At 54.6% G+C, this 19,149-nt stretch overlaps 6 protein-coding genes across 6 annotated transcripts; 4 read left to right on the top strand and 2 right to left on the bottom strand.

Moving 5' to 3' along the window:
- Positions 1-227: 227 nt before the first annotated feature.
- On the top strand, positions 228-971 carry NECHADRAFT_49361 (uncharacterized protein; the record flags this gene model as incomplete). Its single annotated transcript, XM_003050311.1, has 1 exon — positions 228-971. A coding segment is annotated over one exon (744 nt), but the record flags the coding sequence as incomplete, so codon positions are not given.
- A 389-nt stretch (positions 972-1,360) lies between these two features.
- NECHADRAFT_48615 (elongation factor 1 gamma domain-containing protein) lies at positions 1,361-2,966 on the bottom strand (the record flags this gene model as incomplete). The annotated part of the gene is made up of 4 exons (XM_003049930.1): positions 1,361-2,342; positions 2,399-2,468; positions 2,680-2,866; positions 2,937-2,966. 4 exons carry the CDS (start codon positions 2,964-2,966, stop codon positions 1,361-1,363), a joined length of 1,269 nt encoding a protein of 422 aa, XP_003049976.1.
- Positions 2,967-3,318: 352 nt separating this feature from the next.
- Positions 3,319-4,516, top strand: NECHADRAFT_63418 (mitochondrial 37S ribosomal protein MRPS9; the record flags this gene model as incomplete). The annotated part of the gene is made up of 2 exons (XM_003050310.1): positions 3,319-4,156; positions 4,228-4,516. The coding sequence occupies 2 exons, from the start codon at positions 3,319-3,321 to the stop codon at positions 4,317-4,319; spliced, it is 930 nt and encodes a 309-aa protein (XP_003050356.1). The 3' UTR covers positions 4,320-4,516.
- Positions 4,517-6,711: 2,195 nt separating this feature from the next.
- Positions 6,712-7,288, top strand: NECHADRAFT_84621 (uncharacterized protein; the record flags this gene model as incomplete). Its single annotated transcript, XM_003050309.1, has 3 exons — positions 6,712-6,855; positions 7,063-7,130; positions 7,189-7,288. The coding sequence occupies 3 exons, from the start codon at positions 6,712-6,714 to the stop codon at positions 7,286-7,288; spliced, it is 312 nt and encodes a 103-aa protein (XP_003050355.1).
- A 4,210-nt stretch (positions 7,289-11,498) lies between these two features.
- Positions 11,499-12,424, top strand: NECHADRAFT_84620 (uncharacterized protein; the record flags this gene model as incomplete). Its single annotated transcript, XM_003050308.1, has 2 exons — positions 11,499-12,042; positions 12,084-12,424. 2 exons carry the CDS (start codon positions 11,499-11,501, stop codon positions 12,422-12,424), a joined length of 885 nt encoding a protein of 294 aa, XP_003050354.1.
- Positions 12,425-17,416: 4,992 nt separating this feature from the next.
- NECHADRAFT_84619 (uncharacterized protein) lies at positions 17,417-17,938 on the bottom strand (the record flags this gene model as incomplete). Its single annotated transcript, XM_003049929.1, has 3 exons — positions 17,417-17,512; positions 17,647-17,682; positions 17,744-17,938. 3 exons carry the CDS (start codon positions 17,936-17,938, stop codon positions 17,417-17,419), a joined length of 327 nt encoding a protein of 108 aa, XP_003049975.1.
- Positions 17,939-19,149: the final 1,211 nt, after the last annotated feature.

The raw sequence follows: 19,149 nt of genomic DNA, 5'->3' as shown, positions 1-19,149 counted from the left end.
AATGACGGGATATACTACTTCTACGGCGCCTGCGCCTGTCGCGATACCTGGCCTCACACTTGCTGCGCAATCGACAGACGTAGCGCCAAAGAAGAAGCCCTACGTTCCTCCGAGAATACGAAACCGTCGGTCCAAGTATGCTATCCTCAACACCATCATGAACCTACCTGGCTAACTCTTGTCTCTTCAGAACTCCCTCCGGCCCCAGAAATGAAGCCAATTCCGCAGACGCCAGACAAGACCGCGCCTCCTCGCCTCCAAAGGTTCCTAGCGATGAATCCGGAGGTGTCCCAAACCCAACACCTCAATACATGGCTCAAGCCCATCTCGAACCCCATCGCCTAGAGCAACCGCGCCGCATCCTCATCGTCATGGACCTCAACGGCACCCTCCTCCACCGCCCCAACAAGCGCCGGCCCTTCCACTTCGTCGAGCGCCCTCACGCGAAAGCGTTCATGTCCTACTGCCTCGATACCTTCCACGTGGCCATCTGGTCCTCAGCTCGTCCCGACAACGTGAGCAAGATGGTTGATCAGCTGCTCACCCCAGAGCAGCGCGAGCGATGCCTCCTCGTTTGGGGCCGCGACACCTTTGGCCTCTGTCAGGCCGACTACGACGCCAAGGTCCAGGTCTACAAGCGTCTCACCAGCGTTTGGTCCGACCCCCGCATCATGGAGGCTCACCCTGCGGCTCAGACTGGTGGCAAGTGGGATCAGACAAACACCATTCTCGTCGACGACTCACTCGAAAAGGCCCGGAGTGAGCCCTTCAATATTCTCCAGATCCCCGAGTTCTCTGGCTTGTCCACCGAGATGCCTAACGTCCTACCTCAGGTTCACGACTACCTGAACAACCTCGCTCACGAGGCCGACATTAGTCGATTCGTCCGTCAATCACCCTTTAAACTCGACCCAGGCTACACTCTAGAACAAGCTCCGGCCAAAGAAAAGGGCTCAGCCAAAGCCGAGTAGATGACAACCAGGACTAGACTTGCATTGTTTAGCTTTGCTTCATTCAAGATACCCCGAGGCTTCGGTCCTCTTTCCACATAGTCAGACACAACCTCAAAGTATTTGGAAATACTTTACTCAGAATAGTCACATCACGTCGGGTCAGGTCAGGTCAGGCAGGCAGGCAGCAGGCACTTGGTATTGCAGCAACGCTCTGGTATATTGTCCGTCGTCTTCCTCAAGACACCGTTTTGTTTCCTTGTCCGGGCATTACGTACAACAAGCTGCCGGCCCAGAGGCCTTCATGAGGCATACAATCATCATAAATCATTTCCCCACCCAACCCATTTGGTTATCCGTAAGCCATTATCATCATCCCTTTCCCTTTTTTTCCTTTTGATTTGATTTTTTTACTTGAAGACCTTGCCGTCGGCAAGGGCGTACTCCTTGTCACCGACCTTGATGCCCTTCTCCCAGCCCCAAGCATCCTCGACGAACTGTCGGTCCTCGGGCTTAGTAGGGTCGAGCTTGGTAAACTCGTAGCTCTCGTAGTCGGGAGCGACATCGAAGGCGGGGAGGTACTCCTGGCCACGGATGACAAAGGCACCCTGGATGACCGAGTCGTTGTTCTCGCCGTAGACGGCAGCGCATCCAAAGATGTACTTGCGGGAACCCTCGAGACGGTTGTTGAAGCCGCCAATCAGGTTGTTGGACATGAAGGTGAGGGTGAGCTCATCGTTGTACTTGTAGTCAATCTTCCAGATGGACCACTCCTCGAAGTTGAAGTTCTCCCAGAAGTACTTCATGGCCTCGTCGTGGTTCTTGATGTTGGAGTACTGGCGCTTCCACTCATCGAGGGGGAAAGAGGGCTTGCCGAGAAGCTCAAGAGGGTGCTTGGGCTTGGGAGGAGCGGGAGCATCCTCACCGGCGGGGGCGGCAGCGGCAGCGGGAGCCTCCTTCTCCTTCTTGGGAGCGGCCTCCTTCTTGGGCTGCTCAGGCTTCTTGGGGGGAGTGTTGGTCAGGGCGGGGGTCTCGAGGAGCTCGACCTGCTCAGCAACCTCGGAGAAGATGGGCTGGCTGCGGACAGTCTCGAACCAACGGGTCAGAGCGGGGTGCTCCTCGCGGTAGGTCTTGTCAAAGAAGTACTGGAAGCCGCGGAGGGTGATGCTGGCGGCGAAGAGATCAGCGAGGGTGATGCGCTCGCCAACAAGGTAGGTGTTGCGGATGAGGTGGTCCTCAACAACGTCGAAGGCCTTGAGGGCAGCCTTGGAGGCCTCATCGACGTTCTTCTTGTTGTAAGGAACAACACCCTTGAGGGGCTCGATCCAGGCACCGAGACGAGGAAGGACCTCGGAGTTGAAGAAGGACAGCCACTTCAGGATGGAGGCATAGCTGGAGATGGTCAGCAATGTGAACCACAAGCTCAAATGTGCGTGTCATCAACTTACTCCTGCTTGGTCTTGCCGAGAAGAGTGGTCTTCTCGTTCTGAGAGGTGACTATTGGCGGGGTTAGCAAAGCTCCCGACACATAATTGGCAGCAACAGGCAGCAAGAAATGGGGTTGCAAGTCAGAAGTTAGACGGTATCCACACAATGTCTTCTGAGGAAGAAATCTCAGATAGGGATAACTGTATAATAAGGCTAGGTCATCATTCGCAAGGGGGAGGAGGGGTAGCTGGAAAAAATGAAATGAAAAGTGGTGTCATGCTCCATGACAAGCTCCACGTACTGTAGATGGCGATGGCGATGCACTCGGAGAGAGCGAAGCCATCCTCGCCGACAAAGGCGGGGATCTTGCCCAGGCCGTTGGCCTTGAGGTGCTCAACGGTAGGGTTGCCCTTCTCGGCCTCAACAATGTTGAGCTCGATGTCGTTGGCCTTGGCCACGGCACGGATCGCGGTAGAGCGAGCGTTGTTCTGGAGAATCCAAAACCTGTCAGTAACGACATCGCGAAGCTATTGTCTTTCAAGAGCCGAGAAGATGTACCTCGCGGGTGAAGAGAGTTCCGAAAGCCATCTTGGATGCTTGCTGAGCTTGCAGCTGAGAACAAGTTGACGAGGAGGATGAGGAGGAAGAAGAAAAAGGAAGATTGAGGAGGGGGAAATTTTTTGAAGGCGGGATAAGTGTGTCAAATTACATGCCCCGCGCTAGTGTTACTGCCCGAGCAACGACGAGGTATTTGTGGCTGGTGCTGCGGGCGGTGAGGGGAAGGTGGCTGGTATTGGGAACATGTGGCAGAGCTCTCCACGTGATTGGGCGGATGAGGCCGTTGCACATCCGATTCTTGTGAAGATTTTCTGGCCAAGCAGTGAGTGAACTTCGAGGTCCGATCCGCCATTTAGACGGGGCCCCCTCCGATCCCGCCATCATGTCAACATTCACGAAAGGCCTACGGCCACTACGATGCCAGGGCCAGCTCCTGCGCGCACAATGGACCCGAGCCGCCTGGCAACCGTCCAGCTCCCAGCTCGGCCTACGAACTCTCAACACCGAATCTAAGGATGCTCCCCAGCATGGCCAGACCTCAATGGCCGAGTCGAGGCTCCCGTTGCCATTCCAAGGCGTCAGACATGCACGAACGATCCCATCGACGGCCTCATACTTCTCTCGTGAGCCCCAATTCAACGAGATGTACATCCGAGTTGCTCGGCTCCTCACCAAATATCACCACCTTCCGACACTACCCCCGAGCGAGGCTCCCCTGACGGCTTGGGTCAAGCTACCAGAGATGCGATCGAAGCTCGGTGAACGAGTCAAGGCCTCTCATTACGCCAAGGTTACTCGGGTTGCCAAGCGGCTCAACCTCATTGAGCCCACGCTCATCCCAGAGGAGGTCAAGGTTGCTCTGGAAGATTTCAAGCGAGATATCAACCCATTCAAGAACGTGCCGCACGCCGTATCCGTCGACCAGTTCGGACGTGCCGTCGGAGTCGGAAAGCGAAAGGAGTCTACTGCCCGCGCCTGGGTTGTTGAGGGCACGGGAGAGGTTCTGATCAATGGCAAGACGCTGAGCCAAGCCTTCGGCCGTGTCCACGACCGTGAGAGTGCCATCTGGGCCTTGCAGGCAACTGAGAGGTTAGACAAGTACAACGTGTGGGCGCTGGTGGAAGGCGGCGGAACCACCGGGCAGGCCGAGGCTCTCACGCTGGCCGTCGCCAAAGCTTTGATCGTGCATGAGCCAGCGCTCAAGACGGCTCTTCGAAAGGGTATGTGCAGTGACATTTTCCTTTTCCATGACGAAACTTTTCGAGTGAGAACTAATCTCACCATCTTCCAGCCGGTTGTATCACGAGAGACCCGAGAACTGTGGAGAGAAAGAAGCACGGCCATGTCAAGGCCCGCAAGATGCCGGCCTGGGTCAAGCGATAAGCAGATTCTGCCACAACTTGATGATGAGGGACTTTGGAATGAGTCTGCGTCTGCGGCTGTGGGGGTGGTTATGAGAAGGATAGCGAACGGGCCAGCCACGCCCTTATTCGCTTATCCAACCTGTACAAAACAATCATCGTGTAGTTTTAAGATCCCGAATCTAGGCCTCAGCCCCGAGGCGAGGTTGAACGTTGCAATCGTCATAGTGGCCTATAGGTCAGGTCGTATCCGTTGCGAGAATCAAACGTGACATCCACATGTCGGGGTATCATGGGGTCGTCTATCTTGCAGCCTAGTCCTTGGTTCTGTCGAATCTCTGCCGTTGAACGCCACAGCTGTCAACCTCCAACGATGAATGGCGTTCGATCAGGGACTTAATTCCGGCTATCCCATCCATCCGTCATGGTAGGTTGAGATCTCAGGAACACCTCATCCGATGCATGGGAATCCTGGGCACGAAATGCCAAATCGACCTTCGCTTCGCTCGCGCCTCTCACCGATAGTGATGGCGTGCATGGCTGCAGGGGAGAGAGGCCTCAAGATGTGATCCAGGACAATATCACAGGTCCATAACTGTGATGAACCGGCCGAGCCGGATCAAGTCACGGACCAAGCCATGAATACCCTGTAAAGCGTTCCTGTACGGTAATTAGCAAGCCACACGTGGAGTTAGTGGCCCAAGCCGCTGCCAAATAATGCTGTCCATCAGACCATACTGAGTCTCTGTGGCCGCGATGGTGAGTTGATGGCCTGGATGGACCAACTGTAGCGTGCCCCTGCAGCAGAACGTGTCACTGAACCGAGCGCGCCATTCAATCCAAGACAGGGACGGCCATACGCAGTAGGCCATGGATCTGGTCAGAACTCGGACTTAGCCCGGTGTTGGTGGAGCAGGCAGTTGGATCCTTGGGGAACGGCGATGGCACTGGCTGCTCGATCGCCCGCTCAAGACGAGTTCAACACTGGCAAGGGAAGGAAAATATCGCAGACCGGGCGGTGAAGCGTTTCGCGTCTGATGCGAGCGCGTCTCCCAGCTCATTCCGTGGTAATTGCAACCTCTCCACACAACGTGTGGCACCAGGGCGGCATATGCTCAAGGATGAGCGGGATATTAAGGCACGACACCATGTGTAAAGCACACCTTTTGCGCATAGAGGATGGCCACTGATTCGTTCGAGCCGTTTCAATTTCATAGCGGCCGGCAGACCGTGCTAGAATTAGCCCTCCGGAGGCGGGCAAGACGGTCGGTAGTGGTCATGGTAGCGGCAACGGCACCAGCTGCAGAGTGGATTTGCTGTAGAATCGAGAAGGTTTCTAGAAGAGTTGGGTGGGGTGGCCGGAGATGTTTCAACCTCTCTGGGCAGAGTGTTCCGGTTGGTCTCGACTTCCAGGTTTCAGCGGCGCAACGGTGTGCTGGCGGGTCGATGAGTTGGGAATCCTCCGAAGGAAATGATGGATAAGCGAGAGGCTAACGAGGAAGATGACGGCATCGGACAGTAAAGTCGAAGGCTGGCATCACGCGGCGCGCTCGAGGACTCAGGATTGAGGCCGTCGCCCAGGCCAGGCCAACGCGGGTCCAACTTAGCCCTGATGGAAAGGTCTGATGGGAGGTACGTCCTCGCGACGGAGGTGGAGCGTCGAGCGTGGGCGGACTGTGGTTTGAGGTCGGCGTCTGGGGCGGACGCAGCCACGAGTGGACAACAAGCCCTGTTGCGGGCAGAAAACCGTTGCGGCACTCTGTACTTCGGTACCTTTGTTCTGGTCTGGTCTGGTCAGTGCCATACGGACCGGCATCCGCACAAAGTCGGCTAGGCGGGAGGGGAGGGGATGGGAGAGGAGCAGAGTCCATCGCCTCCTGGGTGAGGCTGAGATCGTCGTCGCTTGATCTCTCGCTCGCTCGCTTGCTCGCCCAGTACGGGATGGCCCAGTTTCGCAGGGCAGAAGATGACGGGCCAGTCTAATGCCGCGCCTTGCAGGCTTGCAGACGGGGCTCCGAGAGATGCATATTTGCCGCGCCGCCGCGTCGATGGCTGACTTTGACGTCCACCGCGAGCATCTGCCGGGTAGCAGCATCTGCACATCATTCGCATCGGCGCGCAAGCTCATAGCTCTTGGGGAACTTGCCGTAGAAGCGTTGCCTTGCTGATTCCATTGCAGGGCCGAAATGCAAGGCGAACAGGAGTGTAACACATGACATGATGACCTCCAGTTGGCCAATGGCTCTGGCTGTGGGCAGCACCATGATTGGGCTCCCAGGCTGAGAGCAACGGGCAGCTCTCTTGGATGGGGCACTAGCACAGCGCTATTCTCCTCCAAGCCAAGGTCGGGGAGGGGACAGCCTCTCATGCAGAGCTGATGCGCGTTCCCCTTTGCAGTGCTAGACGCGCGAAACATGGTCCGATATGCGCGTCAGCTAGTGCGCTTCAGCAGCAATCCCTGCCGGTCAGGTACCGGTACGGGACCTAGAGTGTTGTGTGGAGTCGTGGATGGGAGGGACGTGAGGGAGATCTTGGTGGCCACCCAGGGTGACATTTTGGTCAGTACGGAGTACAGCCGCTGGAGATGTTTGATGTAGGGTAGCGATCGTCGCGTCAAATGCGGGCGTTGATCCTGAGGCGTTCCAACCAAAAGTGAGGCAGGTCTAGACGCGTATCATCCTGGAGTGTGTGTATGGTTCCAGGAAAACAATGCGCCGTGTGCCATTTGATGATACAGCGGTGTCGTTTTGTGTGTTGTTTTGTAGCTCGCATTTTGGATCTCAGGAACAATTTGGGGTTATGCGGAGTCTGCTCTGGTTATTGGTCCCATCGTGTAAGCCACGCTGGTTTCCCCTGTGAGATGTTGGCCGGCTGAACTGTGGCGCCTGCAGCATAAACTCACAGGCTGGGGAGTACCTGAAGACCCTGGAAGACATCTGGGAGCATTGGCAACAGGAGCTGAAGAACGACAACGGCGACGACGACGTGTGACTGAAATGCAAACATTAGCATTAGCATGGCTCTATAGCTTCATTTTTCATGCTGCCTGCCTATTCGAGTCTCCTGCATTGACATTATAGTAAAGGATCATTCACTTACAAGCACCATTGATGACAATCGCCACCAGCCTCACCTTAATTCTTAGCTTAACGTCGTGTAAGTTGTTGCCTCACAATAATGATAATCAATGGACCTGACCACTCCTTCCTTTGTCCTGATATTTCTGTCACCCTGGGAGGGATGGTACCTTCCCCCACTGAAGTCAGCCCCGCGATCAGCCTTTCATTGGCAGGTGCCCTGGCTACCAAAAATATTACCACCTGATGGCAACCGAGAGAGTGCCTTTGCCCCTAGCATCGGGTTAGACATCGCCTTTGTTTTTTTCTTCACCTTTCACACGATGAGCCAGGATCCAGGGGCCATCTCATCTTCCACAACACGACCCATCAAAGACCCGTCCTATGCCCATCTTGCCCGCATGCTTCTCTCCTCTACGACCTGGGCGTTCTCCAAGCCACTATTGGCTTCCCGTCGGAACAGAACAACACTAGCACGCGCCGGCACCAGGTACGAACGTCGCTGTGTTTTCGTACCTGTACTCCGTGCTCCGTCCAACCCTGGATCATCACCTTCTTGGACTCGGGGGCTCGTGCTGTTGTGGTTTGCACGTCCCGCCATCGCACTCTCCGAAGAAGACACACGGGCCGGTTTACATCCAATGCATTCAAGCTCAGGGAGACAACACGTACACCATTTGCACGAACGTCCGCAATTCCAAGCAAGGCAAGGATGCTAGTCGTTATCGCCCTCTTCCAACGATTGGTCAGCGTTTATTCGGGCTCTTCTCTCAGGATCCTCTCCGAGTGGATAAACACTATGCCTCAATCTGGCTCAGTTCTACTGCTTACTTTCTTTTCCTTGGCTGTAGTCCAGTGTTCCAGCATTGCTTTTCCCAATGCTGTCAAATTCTTCCTCGTTCTGGACCCTGGGGCGCACCAAACCAGGCAGGAAAAGCCAGAGCCAAGAGGTAGTTTTTGTTTATTCGGACGGGAGGGCGGGAAGAGGAGGAGACATCTGCACCAATTGATGTTGCTGTCTTAGATCCAGCACTGCTGTCTTGCTTTTTGTCCTCAAAGTTGATCCTGCGATCAGTTCAGACCCCTTCCAAGACAACGATCGATACCCCAACATCGATTGGCTGCAGAACCGACATCCCCAACTTGGGGATCAGGGCTTGACTCTTGACAACCGACCTGGCCTAAGACCGCTTAACCGCGTTTGACTACGGCACTCGTTCATCCTTCGGCCGATGGTGTCTGGACTTTTCTTCTTCTCAGCCGACCATGGACGGCGCATTGGATCGTCGGCATGCTGTGTGTTAACGGCACACACTCCCTACCTACCCGTACACCCTTGCGCCCTGCCGCCCTACTTGGCTCCCACAATTGTTTCGGCCTTTCGTTCAACAGCGGGATGCTACGATGCTACTACGTACGACTTCTCTGCGCATACATACGATGCGGAACCAGCTTCCAGAAGACAAGACCCCCAGGGCCCAAGGTGCGTGCGTCCTGACCTGACTTAACCCATCCTGTGGTGTGTGCTTGGGCAGAAACGTGCCAGTAATAATTCAGGATGGCGGGCCTTGTCTCAAGTTGGCAATAACCCACTCGACTCTCTGTGGTTAGACTTTGCAATCCTCCACTCCAGGGCAGGCCTAAGCACCCCCATTCAAGCCCCGTTCATTCCTCTCTCACACGCTACTATGCACCTGAATAGTAATACACCACCACCGCCTTGCACCACAATCGACTCCCCTCCCAAGGGCCCCATGCCTCTGTGGACAGCCCCAGACGACGCAAGCTGCAGGCGGTTACAGCGACCAAATACCGGTCACCATCAGCGTATGCAGTAGACGCGGAAACGCAGAGGCAACAGCAGCAACAACAACAACAGTATCAGACCCGCGTCGAGTCTTGGTTGTGTGTCGTCTGCGTTGCTTCTCGGTTGCCGCAATTTTCAGCTGCCACTCACCGGCAAGACAGGAATGGAACTCGCTGGCCAAGAAGTTTTGACCAGAGCTTGGAGCTCAAAAGACTCCGAGCCCTTGAGAGCCAGACAATTGTTGGAGCCGCTGTTCAGCGCCAGCGCCCGCCTCAGCAGTCTGGATACGCACACACTCCCGGATTGTCCGTTGGAGGTACAGAGCGTGGCCGGTAGTCACTGAAGCCGAGGAGAGGCCCCAGTTTCTATTGTGTCCACCCCGGGCTTAGGCGCACACCCAGACAAGCCACGTCGACGAGCTGCCCATGCCCTCCTTCAATCTTTCTTCGCGCCTCTTACCAATGTGCCGGGCCAGGGGGGGCGGGTTGTGAGGACTCAACGCCGATCCTCTCTCAATCTCCAAAGCCGTTGTCTTGAGCCCTCTCGTCCGTATTCGCTGGCTTACTTGACTGTTGTTTTCGGGGCAGCCGTTGCCGGTCTTTATCGGTGCCTCATCGGGATCCTGTCCTATGAGCCAGCCAAGTTCTGTCTGCCGCGTTGCCTCACCTATGCCGCTTCGATCCTCCGTCCCTCCATGACAGAGGATGCAGAGGATGCAGAGGACGTTGATGCCATGCCACCCACACTGTCAACATGGCTTGTGTTACACATGTCTACGATCTATCAAGTCTCTTGGAGACATTCCCCATCATCGTCCACTGCACCAGTCTTGACGCCATCTACACTGCGTCTCTGGATGACAGACTAAAACCAACCGCCTCACCTTACCCTGTCTTGACAGACACACGCCCACACCCCTCCTTCTGTTCTCGCGACCCCCTTCGAATCACACTCCATCAGTCATTCTTTTGCCCCTGTCGCCGCCGCCAAACAGTGGACCCGAGAATGTTGCAGTGCAGCCAGAGACTGCGATGCCTTTGAGGGCAAATACGCTATATAGAAGCCATGGCTATCCTCTTCCATTTCAGAATTTCGTCATCTCTGCGATCTGTTTCTATTCCCGTGGCCCCACAGCCGGCCCTCCGACCTTACAGCAACCCTCATCGTTACTAGCTGCCCTCACTTAAATCTTCGTCTGCGGGACTAGAAGGCCGTCGTTACCCCGACTCGGCGGACTCGGACGCCTGTACTGGTCTAGTGAAGGCTGTTCTGAACGCTCTGGTCCCTCGTCGAGACCCTGGTGCGGTGTCCTGGCCCCAGCAGATCGAGGTGGGCTCGAGCTTGTCATGCCGAGGGCTCCTGCATGGGGCTTTGGCCAGGATACTCCCAGTAGAGCGCAAGACAACGGTTTTGACAACTCATCCCAATCAGCCCTGGGCCCCCAGAGCCCCAGACCAAGCTACTCAGCGGGCCCAACGCCTCGCTCTTCGTCATCTTTCTGGACCTCAAGTGTCTACCGGGCATAAATGGCACTAGCCTCTAGCTCGGCTACCTTGTCATTGGGATTCGACTTGATAACTACCTTGCTACACCCAGGTCCCCGGCTGAGCCAGCTTCCCTGCCTGACCAGTGAATCAGTTGGGCTTGGTTGCGAATAATAGGCCAGCGGCACCCTGTTTGCAAACTCGTTTGAGCTCTCTCACTTCGACTACTACCTCGCCTAGCCATCGATTCCCTGCCTCACCACCCCCCCGACCATCGATCATCGCGACTACTCCAACCGAGTGGACTTTATCCCAACGACCCCGCGGTGGCCCCTCCAGCATCATCCTACTACTGTACCGGATTGTCTGTGGCTCTCTACCATCTTGCGCGCGCAGATCTACCTGTACCTACCTACCTAGGCAAGAGAACATCACCTGCTCCGTTCTCCCTCTCTCGACGACAAAGCTCTTAGGCTTGTGCGATCTCTCGGGTGTATTCGAAACTGGCCGCCGTACACTCAGCATCACTACCGGTCACCCATCGGTTGGGATCGACGGTAGGGTCGTGTGGGAATCAAGGTCTTTGGGGGATGGACGACCCGAATCGGCTAAGGAGGCAGAATGAACCGCCGGTTCATTCAACCCCCAACCAGAGATACTCGGTCAACGATCCCTCCCAGCCGCGCCGTTCTCTCGCCGGAGTCTCCAGCGACAGGTACCGGCCTGCGTCCCTTGCTTCCTCTTCTCCTTCAGCAGCAGTGCGTGGGATGGGGGGCTCGGGCAACTACAGCAGCTACTATCCCGAACCCAGCGCATCCTTCTCGACAACAAACATGCCTGGGACGGCCATGGCTTACGGGTCCGAGTACGGCCAGGACTCGCGCCAGCAGCCTCAGAGCTTTGGCGGCTACAACACAGCCGCGACCATGATGTACAACGTCGCCCAGTCTGGGGCGCAAAACCCCGTCTACGATGCACAGCAATTTGGATCACGGCAACCTGCAGCTATGCAGATGATGACGCCGGATGTCGCCTCGACATACTTCGGATCCGAGACGGGAAGCACAGGCGGTCCGGCCCTGCAACAGTCGGCGCAGGGCTCAAGCGGATCCGCAAACGTCTATCAGCAGAGCAATGCCATGAATTATGCGAGCAACATGTCCAACGTGGGCGCAATGCCCCAGGCGACCGCGAGCGCCGATGTTTCCATAACGGAAGATCACGAGTACCCCGATGGCGCACTGGAGGAGAAATGGGTCAACTACCAGAGACAATTGGGCACCATATTCCAAGAGATCATGAATGGATCCCTAGAAAGCGCATCCGAGACATTGCTGAGCGTCACCAGCTGGTTGTTGTCTCAGGTGGCAGACCTTGGTATGTGTTGTCGCAAAACCCAAGAGCATGGGTGTGAACAGAGCATCAGGGCAGGACGACATGGCTGACCAAGACTGCAGGCCTCAATTTAGACGATACAAACCTCCACGCCGATCGAATCAAGTTATGGGACGATTTCAATCACGCCTGGTTAGGCCTAGGCCAGCGCCAGATGGAGTTGATGACTTCATCCCAACCATCGAGATCGCAGAGCCTCATGTCCAAGGCCATGATCAAGAAGATGGGTAACGAATTAATACGTTTATGCGACGGGATCGAGCGCCACGGACTCGTCGACTACCAATACGGGGTGTGGGAGGAACAGATAACTGCCGGTATGCCCAAGACTCTCCTGACCAAGGCCCGACCTCGTGATGGCTAATAGAAGCGCATAGTTCTCGAAGACTGTCTAGACCTCTACGAAGCCTCAGAAGAAGCCAGCGGAAGCGGCGGAGCTCGATAAAGATTCAAGCCATCGGTCTAGCACAGACTGTGACTTAAGGCACCCTCTTGACATGACATGGGCAGTGTTTTGTCACTCGATACGACAAAGAGATGTGACCCTTGTAATCAGTGCGCGGGGGTTGGCGGCTGTATTGCGCCACGGCACTTCGGACCAACCGCCTCGAGATTGACGCCTGGTTTCCCCTTTGGTCATTGACACTTTGGACGCGCAACTACGCATCCATCCCACCCACTTGCTTGCGCTTTCGCTTTGGCGGCTGGACCGGATGGCGAGGTGAAGGGATGGAGTTTGAGAAGGGGACCCGCCCTCCTCCTTCGGTATTGTTGCTTTTCTTTTCAGTTTTTTTTTCCTCGGTTGGGTTTGCTTTTTCCCTTTGAATTTTTTGTCACTCTTACAACGGTTTTTTTACGTCCTGGGTCTTCGTTTCATATGATTGCAATGGAAACGGACCCAGGTTGATGTCATTGGATGTACGGTAAGCCCATTGGGCAGGTTCACGATTTTCCTTGGATGCTTTTCACCCTTTCTCTCCTTTGGCGTCTGTTGCTAGGGGTAGACTTGGGCGCAGAACAGCGATTATTCATGACTGCATGGCGGGGGTTTAATCGGAGAAAGGACTATACAATATGCTACGCTACGCTACGGATATGGGACACACACAATGTCGGCTACAGCGCGGAGAGGATCGGAGGGGGGTAAGGGGAGGGGATAAAAAAAAAGGAACGGACATGAACGGGCAGGGCAGATGTGGGAAAGGGCGCGCGGTTAATGACTTGGAGGCAAAGGCGTTCAGACTGAGTTGCATTGCCTTGTTCTGACTGGGTTGGCGAGGTCAGTCGGTCAGGCAACAAGGACAGGACAGTCAGGCAGGGAGTGAGTGGGTTTTGCTTTCCAGACTCTCGACATAGACTTGGTTACTTGCTTGTACGTATGTACTCTATGTATTATTAGCCCGTTGGGAGCCTTGCTTATACTTAGAAGGGCTAGGGCGGATGGGACTTTGGGAGGTTGGGCGAAGGGGGGCGGGAATGGAAGCCCTCACGGGTTGGCTGGCCGGGTGGGAACGAAATACTGGGACGAGACGAGGCGTTTATTTGGCCTGGCCATGGCATGGCACATACACACATTGGATGGCACACGGACACACATGTATACCTGACGAGATGGGATGTCCGGAGTAATAGACATGTATCGTTATCACTCTCAACCTGATCTCGGTTGACTGCAGTTGTGACTGACTGACTGACCTACTTGACATGATAATGACATAGTAGCATGCATCTAGTTGTGAGAGAGTTGGCTGGGCCTATGGTAGTTTCGAACCAGTTCCCACCCAACCATAAGAGGAGGGATGTAACGATGGTGTGTTAGTTCATGCCCAACTTCAGCTTGAAGAGGGACGACACAAACGCCCGGCTTCGTCCCCGCAGACGCGCCATGATGGGAAAGGACAGCAAATCGTGGACACTGCAGCGGGTAGGAACCTGGAACCTGGCCTTCTTAGTAAGGATAATACATAAAAACAGCACAAGAGAAAAAAAAAAAGGAAAAAGAAAAAAAAAGAGGTCCATCCCAAAAAGAAGGGGCGCGGCGGCCTAGCAGGGAACAAGGGGGAAGTGTGTTTCCGTCGTCGGCCAACGTAACATGAAGGGGAATGCTTGCGAAGGAGAACCGAGGCCGTGATGGAAGAAAAAAAAATTGGAGAAATGTGTGTCTATGGAGAAGATATCGAGAATGAGTAAAAAAAGAGATGGCTGAGGTTTCTTTTTGGCCGGTACTGCATGCGATGAAGCTGGGCTTTGGTGGGTTATCGAAAGGTTAGCATCGTGGGTTTCTTTCTGGTTTTGGCCTTCTTGGGCAATTCGCCGAAGGTGGTGGAGGTTGGAGGTATGAGCTTTGAGCTCTGATGCATGGGCTCATGACACGTTTTTTTAACGATTCTGTTTAAATGTGACTTGATTTATGAAGAAGGATCGAGGGTTCTTCTGTCTGGATCTCACTCTAGCCAGGGGTTTGTTTCTTGAGCTGCGGGAGTGGCTGTTGGTCGCGCAGATGAGCGGGCTGTGGAGGTAGAGTTCGTGTATCGGAAACAACTATGGAGCTTTGTTGATAGCTGCAGGAGAGAGGTTGGAGAATGACAGCAGATAATACATAGACCGGTGTGAGAGAGATGGAAGCGAATGCCGGGCTTCTCATGCTGCTGAGTGGCACAGTCAGTCTCAGAGTTTCTATGGCCCAACGCCTTTCTATCTTTGTCTCCCCGAGTTATCCCGGCCCATATTAAAGCGGCCACATAATGCGGCCTGGTCTGTGAAGAAAGAGGGAGGTTGGAGGAGAGGAGAGGAGAGAGTCAGCGGGGAGCATATCTCTTACATGCACGTAAGGAGACGAGAATAGTAATTCACAACCACCCAATTTTATTCATGCATCTGAAACAAGAGGTTCAGGCAAGGTCACGTTTTTTTCTTGTGCATGGGGGGAGGTCAGCTCAGCTCAGCTCAGCTGAAGATGGAGGGGAGGGATGGATGGATGGATGATCCCCCTTCCCCATGCTCTTCAGCTGGTTGATGCACATTGGAAAATGCTAAAGGTACATGGCAGAAGTACAGGTACGAGCGAGTCGGTTAGCTTCCCGCAGGCGGGCTACCCAAGCCTTTTCTCATGCAGGTACCTGAAAGCAAGTCTCTGCCCTACCCGGCCACGCTGAGCCAATGGGGAAAGGCGAGGCCGTTTTTTTTTTTTGACTGGTCAGGGTGGCTTGTGAGGGCGTTGAGCTTCTGTGTCAGGGCGTGTGAGTGGAGATGGAGAGTGAAAGGAGAAGGAGAAGAAAAAAAAAAAAGGGAGAATGGGGAGAGAAAAAGAAACATTTGGCGTATTCTATTCTATCTTGAGGTTAGTACGTGCTTCCTGGAGTTGCACTCGGCCAGACTCCCTACAGCAACATTACAGCAATTAGGCATTCTTTTCTTTCTCCCCCCATGCGCCATTGTCGCTTCCATCGGAAAATGCCATGGATCGAGTCCAAGACGCTGTAAGCACTGAAACCAGTTAGTTTAGTTTCGACGCCTAAAGATTGCAACCTTTAATACAAACATGCAGGTGTCGCGCAGGGGGCTAGGGAGAAGAAGAGGGTGGGCACTTAATCAAGTCGGGGTTTCGATTTGGGCATGCCAGAGATGGATGATTGGGGATGGGCAATCTTGCTGGCTGATTGATTTGACTCGTGCCTTGTAAAGGGGGGGGGGGTTGGGTATCTGCACCTCACTTTCACACTGCATTGGATGGGATGCAAGCAAGCTGTGAGTAATGATACTAGCTCTTCTCTTGGCTTCCATCCTTTAAACCTCGGACAAGAGGTAACAGAGGTGGAAACCTCGGCAGTTGCGTTTCTGCTGCACGAGAGAGGATCCGACTTGGTCTCTGATTTTCCTTGGTTGCTGCGTTGATTTCAACCACGAGTTTTCAGTCTGATGAATGTCACTCTCGCCAGGACACGAAGTATCCAAAGTCAGAATCAGGCGATTTCTTTACTCGGGCAGACGGGATCTTTAGAGTTTAGTGCTAGAACTTCTCTAACGGTCGGGTTCTTTTTTAGTTGATTCATGGAAGAGACTACTCTAAGTGCTTTCGTAGTATCGGGTCCGTTCTAGTTGGAACAACAGGAACCGTTCGATTTCCAAGGCGGCAGTCGAGGTAGGAGCCACCTACAGGACCCCTTCTATATTCTGCTGTATTATAGGCGGGGGTTCCCTTTCATCCTCACGAACTCTCTTCTTCGCTAACTTCTGATTCTTGCATTCTCTCACCGAGGACATGAATGAATTTGATTCTTCACCGTCGTCCAACTTGGAGACGATGGGGCCGACTTTGCATCTGCGTCCATCAGCCTCTCTATCGGCCTGCTCGATTCTTTTTGTCGCCCTCAGGCTGCAGCTCAGTTCATCCCAATCCGCCCCCCGCCTTCTTCTTGGCCCCAGATCCTACAACCCAGCCCAACCCCCCTCCTTCAACTACAAGAAGAGGGGAAAAGAGGACGAAAATGGCCTTTTTTTTATGTCGTTGTGCCCAATATCAGCCCAACTCGTGGGCTTTTCATCGCCACGGTCACAGGTTCTGGACAAACGATGAGAGGGGGTGTTGAGCTTCAACTAGCAGCGCTGATCACGTTGCCCCTCGTGGATGCGACGCTGCGCAAGTGCGGCTGACGGACGACTACGAATTGTCGAATGGCAGCTGATGCTTTTTTTTTAATCCCCTGCGCCGCGTGGGAGAGACAATGACGACAATGATAGGGCTCCCAAAAGGATTTGTTCACCCGGCGCAGCAGCAACTTCAGGCGCCAGCAGCCCAACAAGGACGGCATCGACGCCCAACCCCTTCATCGGCAACTGCGCCATCATCACCAGATCGTGCAGTGCAGCCAAGAGCTTGCTTTTTCAGAGATTGGGGGCGGTGACGCCCTCGATCCTGCAGCTGGGCCTGGCGGGTAACATCACCATGATGAGCATCATCCATCTATCCATTGCATCGGGCATCAACTTTGCCGCCATCGATGTGATGCAGCCTGTTTCTCGAGTAGCGAGACTTGGCTGGCGCCTCAATCCGCTTCCTTGCTTGGCGAATATTGGGCGCTTGTGGATGGCTTCGCTTGCTTGCTCCCTGTCTTGTTGTCTCGACTCATCTCTGCGCTAGCTGGCTCGGATATCTTGCACCCGTCCATCTTCAGCTTAACCGACCTGCGCGCCATGCCGATTCAATCTTCAACTCCACCTCGTCCGGGACGACGGAAATCCTGGGCATTCAGCTCGCGGCTTGGTCTTTGGCTCCCCGGGCCATCGTCCATCTCGCTTCGCCAAAGGCGCCTGGCACCATCGACCAACATTGGAAAAAGAAGAAAAACCATGGCCACTATCGAACATCGGTAGCGCCGTACAGGTTTGGCGCGCTCTGGCGCAGTAGCGCGCGGGGTCCGGCTTTGCTTTCATTGTTCCAGCTGAGCGGATGCTGGTAACCAATTGGCAAGGCAGTTTTTCAACGCAGATTTTGTGTCTTGCCCTCGATCCCTTTTCTTCTGTCGCGTTCAAGATGAGATGCTGACGCACACAGTAAAGCTTCAAGACATTGTCTCAAATCCTTACGGCGGCGCCTGTGTCTGTGCCTAGCGTGACGGGTACCTAGCTTGAATTACAAGCCATTGATATCAGATCAGATGGATTCAATTAGCCAGATACTTACACGCCATCTCACCTTTGACACACCGCCGTCGAATCGCGAATAGTCGCCTCGACTAAATCCCGGCAGTTGTTCTCCCGCAATTCGTCTATCGGTTTTGAAACACCCCTGCCCCCAGCCCAAAATGTCTGTTCGCCGTCCCAGTCTGCCGGGGCACGCGAAATCGACAAGACGGAGGGTCCAAAAGTGACAGGTCATTTTGCTACATATACCATCTACTGTACACCCCTCCGGTTCGGTTCACCGCAGCGCAGCGCAGCGCCGAAAAGGGAGAAGAGACAAGAAAATAAAATAAAATTTACCGACTTCAGCCTAAACCGCTTCGATACATATGAGATCAACTCGACGACCCTACAGAAATTGGGTTACATTTGATCGGCGAGTGAAGCTATCAATCTCCGATTCTCATGTGCAATCTCAGCCTTTGCCTTCTCAGCCTCGGCATCTCAAACCCTGGAAAGTGAAGCTGGCGTTCTTTGCGCCTTGCCCTGTCCTGCTGTGCTGTGCCGTGCCGCCCTGTGCGACCTGTCGAATTAGCCACCATGGCTTCATGCCCACGCCCCGAGATATTTTCCGTGCTACCTGGGAAACTCGAGGCTATTCAGACATGGCTGTTGACGCCTCATGCGTCCGATGACGTCCGGTACCGATCCTTCGGTGACCCTGGTCCTCGGCGATCCAGTCACTCCGGAGGATATTCGCGCCGGCCATGAGACATCTCAAGAATTTTAGCTCCCCATTGCCAGGGTGAAATGTCTCTGATGAATCATGCACCGGGCAAGGGATGATGGGCGACATTCCCAAAGTGTCGGTAAACAAAGTCGCTTGCTGAAAGGCCGAAAAGCATCGGGAAACCGAGACCTCGATGACCCCCCCGAGCTGTCGGCGATTTGATTCCGTGGGGGTCGCCGCTCCGCCTTCCGGGCGGGACCTGGCGCCGACTCGGATCGGGGCCACCCACGGACGGACACGACACGGACTGGCCCGATTGGAGCGGACGAAAAGGCCGATCCGCGCCCTGGTCTTAAACACCATGGGCCTCGAACCTTGAGATCAAAAGGCGTGTGATGAGAAGATGCACCAGGAGTTTTGCAATTCCAAATCATCAACAAGACCGGGTGACGTTTTCTTTGCTTTTCATCGCTGTCACATCGGGACTTCTTCGCCACGGTTCGCCTTGCCTTGCCATGGATTGCTTGGCCTACAGCCTTGCTTTTCTGCGAGGCGACCAACGACATGCCTCTAAGTTGCACTTTTAACTTCCCTTGTCTGTATCCATTGTATCGCCGCGAAACGCGTGTACCCGACAGGGCGGCTCAGCTCTTCCAGGATAAAAAAAGAGCCCGAGTACGTAGCACCGGAAGCGAAGCCATGATCCTAGTGTCTCAGCCACGGCCGCGACTGGGGGG

This window comes from Fusarium vanettenii (genome assembly GCF_000151355.1).
Source record: "Fusarium vanettenii 77-13-4 chromosome 9 genomic scaffold NECHAsca_6_chr9_2_0, whole genome shotgun sequence".
In the NCBI taxonomy this organism is placed as follows: Eukaryota; Fungi; Ascomycota; class Sordariomycetes; order Hypocreales; family Nectriaceae; genus Fusarium; species Fusarium vanettenii.
The sequence above is the reverse complement of the archived record's forward strand: the minus strand, read 5'-3'. Positions and strand labels throughout refer to the sequence as shown.